Source organism: Protomyctophum parallelum (assembly GCF_964188405.1).
Source record: "Protomyctophum parallelum genome assembly, chromosome: 12".
Taxonomy (NCBI): Eukaryota; Metazoa; Chordata; class Actinopteri; order Myctophiformes; family Myctophidae; genus Protomyctophum; species Protomyctophum parallelum.
The window spans coordinates 49,442,794-49,449,208 of record NC_139712.1 but is presented as its reverse complement, the minus strand read 5'-3'; the positions used below and the strand labels follow the sequence as shown (position 1 = coordinate 49,449,208).

Genomic DNA, 6,415 nt, shown 5'->3' with positions numbered 1-6,415 from the left:
AGAGGGAAAAAAGACAAAACCCTCAAAATAAAGATTCCAAAACAACATGGGAGAGATGAGAATTGGAACAGAGTCCCCAGGGGGGCGTTAACGTAGCCTGGCTAATAAGCCAGCCTCAAATCACACGGTCGTCGTGTGGTATTTGAGTCTGGAGAGGCTGTGTATGGATCTTGTTTCCCGGGGGGGGGGGGGCGGGTTGAAACATTTTCTCTTTGACGCAATTGGTCAGAGCTATACTGTCAGTCAAAGGTCTCAAGCATTGAAAGTCACTGTACCATACCAAAGCCCGCCCATATTGCGTACCGTGTCCCGATTGGCCGCCCCCTCAGTTCTCTGGTGTAGGAAATGGGCGTATACAATTGAGCCTCTCCAGACCGTATAATCCGCCGGCAGGCAATTTGTTTTTAGCCAAATTCCAATACCCAAAATCTCGGCCACTCACTCACTCACTCCAGCATGGGGGTGTTACGGTGAAATTGGTGACCTGCTGAAATATGTGACCATCGTGTTGACGTCACATGACATCAGTGTCCGAATGTAAATCGTTGCAGTTTGTTTATTAGCAGAGTTCAATATAGCGGTATTCAGGCCACGTATTTAAAGACCTCCATGTAAGTTGTGTGAAGTCCACAAGATGGTCACATATTTCTGCAGGTCACCAATTTCACCATAACTTGCCATGCCGGAGTGACCGAGTGTGAGCGAGCGAGTGGCCGAGATTTTGGGTAATGGTATTTGGCTTTAGCCAACGGCTGATTGGGGTCTGGTTTATTAACCAGGCTAGCGTTAATGTGGAGACTAGCCGTCTGTGGAGTCCTGCTGTCCCTTTGCTCTTCCTTTTTCTTGTGCATTTCTGTGGGGTTGATGCACAGCACCTGGAGCCCCAGGGGGAGGGCTGTCACTACGTCACCTCCATGGCCACTGTGTTCTCTGCTAGACTGTTGAGTGACGGCGTGTCTTGGTCGTGGTTATCCCTGTAGGGGGGAAAAATATTTTGTAGTATATTTAGTATTAGTATCAGTACATCCTGACAGTTTCATTATTAACCCATTCTGACCTGAGATCAGATTCTAAAAGTGTCTTCGATTTTTCAAAAATAGCAGACCTACAAGCTCGTATCGCGCCACTCGGTGGCGCGATATGAGCTTGTAGATCTGCTATTTTTAAATAGCTAAAGCATAACATGATGCTGACACCAAAATGGGTGCCCGGTCAGAATGGGTTAAAGGGCCATTTCACCGCTGGAAGAAACTACAATCACTCAATGTTAATAGTATTCGTAGTAGGGATGGGTCCGATTAATCGATTATCGTTGATAGGACCCGAAATCGATTATGAAAATTAATAATCGATAATCGTTATTTTTTTTTTCCCGTTTAAAAAATAAAATGAAAATCTGTTGGAAAGGCAATATTGTCATCCAAACAGGACAGGGTTATAGGCCTACCAAAGTGTGCCTGGGATGTGTCTGTGTAGCTGCATGACTGAGTGGAAATTGATTCCAATCAAGATACAGGTTTGGAGGATTTAGCAGGTGTTGGGAATTTACCTAATCAGGCCTAGGCTGGGGTTGCTATGGTGATCAATTGTTAGTAACCAAATGAACCCTTATTAACTCTCAAGAGTTACAATTATTGTTAATCAACTACATCAGGGGTTCCCAACCTTTTTTGACTTAGGTACCCCTTGGGGGGAAGATTTCTTTTATTTGTAGGGTTCATAAAGCCCCCCCCCCCCCCAAAAAAAAAAACGATTAATCGATTAATCGTTAATATTGAATTATACAAATCGATTTTCATTTTGGACACATTTACACATCCCTAATTCGTAGTAGATAACAGTAGCACAACTTGAAATTTTCACTTTAACAACTCAATTAAAACTCAAAGAGTGGCCCAGGCCGTAGCGTAACGGTCTGGGCACCGGACTGGTAATCCAGTCGCAGTGTGCCGCGGGTTCGACTCCCGAACCCGACACGGCCTTTACTGCATGTCATCCCCCCATCTCTCTCCCGTTTCCTGTCAGCCTACTGTCTGTCCCTTAAAAAATCAATAAAAGGCGTAAGCCGCAAAAAAAAAAAAAAAAAAACTCAAAGAGTTTTATGCCCATAATAGGGACACCAGGTCAATATAAATCGGTCGGGCTCTCGTATCGATCGATTTCACAAATCACCCACTCCCTTTCGACTGTTAATTAGTGAATCTTATTGGTCATTCCTAGACCAACCAGAAGCTCACCTCCTGCCCGTGGATGTAAACCAGCCATTAATTAACCCATTAAAATCGGAAAATATTTAGATTTTAACCACTTTAACCATATTTTTTACTTTGGATATTAAAAAATAGCAGATATACAAGCTTTATGTCTTGTAGCGTATGGGCTTTTGGATCTGCAGTTATTTTTAAAGCATGAACATTTTAGCAGTGTGTTAATATATACATATTTTAAAGTGAATAAATCTTTGCTTCTGGGGTCCCTGGAACAAAATATTTAGAGATGGGGGGGGGCCCTTGACATGAAAAGCTTTGAGCAGTTTTTCAGAAAACTATTAGGAATATTAAGAAGACTTTGTATAGAGCACCGAAGTCCTGACGTAACTCGCTCATCCCTTCGATTCCCCTGGTTCGCGGAAGTAATTTTTCTATGGAGAATAACATGGGGTGATCTTAATATCGTCTACTATAAGCGTTGTGGTCCAACAATAAACAAGCTGTCTCTGCGTTATTGTCAGGGAGGTGTCTCTGTATCGTTTGCGACAGTCAGTCACTCATATATGATACAGTCTGCTTCTAGCGAAAATCTAACTAATTCAGCAGCAGTAACATTAGCGTTTTCTCTCAGTCAGTTGATTCTTCATATCCATATGAGTGAAGCGGCCGGGGTGACATGTTTATTTTTCAAACACAGTTCTTATATGAGGCGATCTAAAATCGCCTCAATGGGGATTTCAATGCAACTAAACAAATACATGAACCTGGGGACTGACGCCCTCTACTGAAAGTGACGTCAGACTTTGGTGCTCTATCGGCCTCGGGTCTTAATAACGGGCTAAGCAACATCTCTCACCTGGAGCCCATGTCCAAGCCCGGCGCAGCGGAGACCTTGGGCATCTGGAGGCTGTGGGACGTGGCCAGCTTTAAGGCAGAGGGCGGCACGCCGCTGCCCCCCAGGGCCCGCGGGAGGTGGTGGTGGTGGCGGCCGGCCAGGCCGGCGGTGACAGACGGCGGCATGCTCAAGCGGAGGTTGTTCCCGATCAGGACCTGAGTGGCGGCGGAGGCTGCCGCCGCCGCCGCGGGGTTGCTGCAGCCCAGGAGCCCCAGCGCCGCGGCGCTGGAGTTGCGTGAGACGGTGGAGAGGGACGTAGGGGTGGAGGCGACGGTGCTGTGGAAGGGAGGGGCCGAGTGGGAGGAGGGCTGGAGGAAGGTCGGGGTGGTCGTCGTGGATTGATTGTTGTGGTGGTGGTGGTGGTGGTGGTGGTGAGGGGCCAGGGTGGGACTGGGAAGGTGGAGGCCTTTGAAGACACCTGTAGGACGGTTTTGATTTACCATTAGAGGGATTGTGACATTAAAAAAAAGGTTTTGGAATTGTTCTTGTTTTTTTTAGGTTTTCTAATCTCAATTGCACCCAAAAAACATGAACTTTTAACATTCAGTAGATTTTCTGTGATCTGGGGTTTTCTGGCTTAAACAGGTGCTTTGATTTGCCGGCAGTAAGTGATGTAAGATCCTGCAAATCCCATATATGTCAATGGGATTTGCCAGCAGATGTGACTGTTTTCACTGTGTTGCCTGTTTTCATTGTAGCTCAAAAGGCTTCCAAACCCCAAAGAAAACTTCAGACCACAGAAAATCCACTGAATGTTCAAAGTTCAGGTTTTTTGGGTGTACTTGAGGTCATAAAACCTAAAAGAAAAAAGAAAAAGAAAATGAATGTCATAAACCCTTTAAGGTTACCTGTGCAGCATTGGAATATTATGATAAACTGATTGATTAAAGTGCTATTATGCATACAAATACACACAAAAAGCACAGAGGTTGGCTGCACAGAGCCCGACTGACCTGTGGGCGACACGACCCCGTTAACTCCCCCGGCCAACACCAGCTCCTCCTTGGCACTGAAGGCCAACAGCTGGTCGGTGTTGATAAGTGCTGACGCGGCAAACTGGGCACTGGCCTGGTCCAACGTGGTAGACACCAGACCCTGCAGGGGGAAGTCACATATAGATAATGGTACAAGTAAGACGCGCAAACGCGGGAAGCGAACGCAGCTCGTAAATTGCAATAACAACAATTAGAATGAATTAAGTACTTTTTTTTCCTTTTTAGTTAGTAATTTTTTTTAAGTTTTCTACTGTGTGTGTGTGTGTGTGTGTGTGTGCGCGCTACAGCTGCGCCCTCTGGTGGCGGGCGGGTGGTGTCACAGCGGGACAGACAGACAGACAGACAGACAGACACACAGACAGACAGACATGATCTGCAGGGTCTCATAGTTAGTGCTCACTGCGTTCGCAATCACTGCGTTCGCAAATACTGCACTTGCACTCCGATTGCTCAAGTCATGAAATTGAAACCTGATAAACAAAGCATATTTTTTATGCCAAGCAGGAATTGAGTCAAGATTCACTCTTAATAGGTTCAGGAAAATAAAGCAGTACCCCATTTTCCACTGATGGGTACGATTCCTGAAATGGAATATTTGGCTCATTGCTGCTCGTGTTCTGGCATGATTATGACTGCATGCTATGAGGAGAAGACTGAACATTCTTACAAGAGCAGCCTGTTGCGCAACAGCTTTGAGATCAGTCTTCACGCCCCATACCATCCCTCTTCTCCATTCTCACTATTACTCTACTACGTCCCCTTTGTTTAACCCATTCTGACCCGAGATCAGATTCATACGAGGTTTCCACTGGACACACACTGGTCTGATTAACCCATTCTGACCTGAGATCAGATTCAAAAAATGTCACAGTCGTTCTTCGATCTTTCAAAAATAGCAGACCTACAAGCTCGTATCGCGCCACTCGGTGGCGCGATATGAGCTTGTAGATCTGCTATTTTTCAATAGCTAAAGCATAACATGATGCTGACACCAAAATGGGTGCCCGGTCAGAATGGGTTAAACACAGCCCAATAGTGGGAGATTAACACTGGCCATCCGCCAAATAAATGTGATTTGCGGTTGCTATATGCGTTCACTCAAGACATTGTGACAGGCAATTGATCAGTTGCTATTCTGTTCAGGACAAGACTGAATGATGAATTTCGGGTAATTACTTTATTCCAAAAACGTACATGCATCCCTGATAACGTCACGACACCTGGGCATATTTGGGGGGCATTCCCTTATATGGGGATATTGAGTGACTTGACGGGAAATGTATGATTTCATAGGAAATGCGACCTATGGTCGCAATAAGTCAGCTGAACGACTGTATTCCAGGCTAGGTTTGTGTGTCCATCCTTTACCAACCTGTATGTTGGTGCTGTTGGCCTGCTGTTGCTGTCGGATCTGCTCCAGCTGCTGTTTCTGCATCAGGGCCAGCTGCTCTTGGTGCTGTTGATACTGCTCTGCCGTGAACACTGTGGGCAAATACAGGTGTCAGGTGATGGATGCAAAACTAAAACCCCTTTCTCTGGTGTTAACACACAGCACAAGCCCTGCAACATGGCTGATAGTTGATGGCAGCATTAAAGGAGAATTCCATACTAAAAGGCTTTCTTACCTTTCTTTGTAGTTGTTACGTCCCCACCAAAGAGGTCCAGGTGTTATTTTGTGCAAAAGCTCCTTATTGGCTATTTCCCCTACCATAAGCCCTAAATGAATTGCATTGAATTGAATGGGAATTGAATGGGGCTATGGGGTGTTGTGCTAATTCACTTATTTCCATCGCTCAAAATTATACTTTCTTTGTATATATCCTCTCTTCATAATGTAAATAATATCCCAAGCGGCACACTTTACTACTTCTTTCGATGGAAATAAGCGAATTAGCATAACACCCCATAGCCCCATTCAATTCCCATTCAATGCAATGCAATTCATTGAGGGCTTATGGTAGGGAAAATAGCCAATAAGGAGTTTTTGCACAAAAAAACACCTGGACCTCTTTGGTGGGGACGTAACGACTACAAAGAAAGGTAAGAAAGATAAGAAAGCATTCTAGCATGGAATTCTCCTTTAACACACAGCACAAGCCCTGCAACATGGCTGATAGTTGATGGCAGCATTAACCCTCAAGCTTGTAGATCTGCCATTTTCAAAATCTGCCAAACTTTGATGAAAATATATTTGACCTGCTCAAAAACGTGTAAAGTACCGCCTCTGAAACAATTGTTGGTTGCTGCTGGCTTGTTGACAAATTCCGACTTGCGTTTTTGTTTGTGTGTGTATGTCATCCTATGTCAAGTGTGTC

The 6,415-nt window shown here is 45.0% G+C and overlaps 1 protein-coding gene across 2 annotated transcripts in view; it reads right to left on the bottom strand.

Annotated features, from left to right (window-relative positions):
* Nucleotides 1–535: 535 nt before the first annotated feature.
* The window catches only part of LOC310868008 (enhancer of polycomb homolog 1-like), a 63,147-nt gene continuing 57,267 nt past the window's right edge, over nucleotides 536–6,415 (bottom strand). For both annotated transcript variants that reach the window (XM_083778210.1, XM_083778209.1), the window contains 4 exons: nucleotides 5,473–5,582; nucleotides 4,059–4,200; nucleotides 3,067–3,523; nucleotides 536–974 (listed from right to left, as the gene is read on the bottom strand). In XM_083778210.1, coding sequence (XP_083634336.1) covers nucleotides 902–974; nucleotides 3,067–3,523; nucleotides 4,059–4,200; nucleotides 5,473–5,582 — 782 coding nt within the window. In that variant the 3' untranslated portion in view covers nucleotides 536–901. The remainder of the gene's footprint in view (nucleotides 975–3,066; nucleotides 3,524–4,058; nucleotides 4,201–5,472; nucleotides 5,583–6,415) is intronic.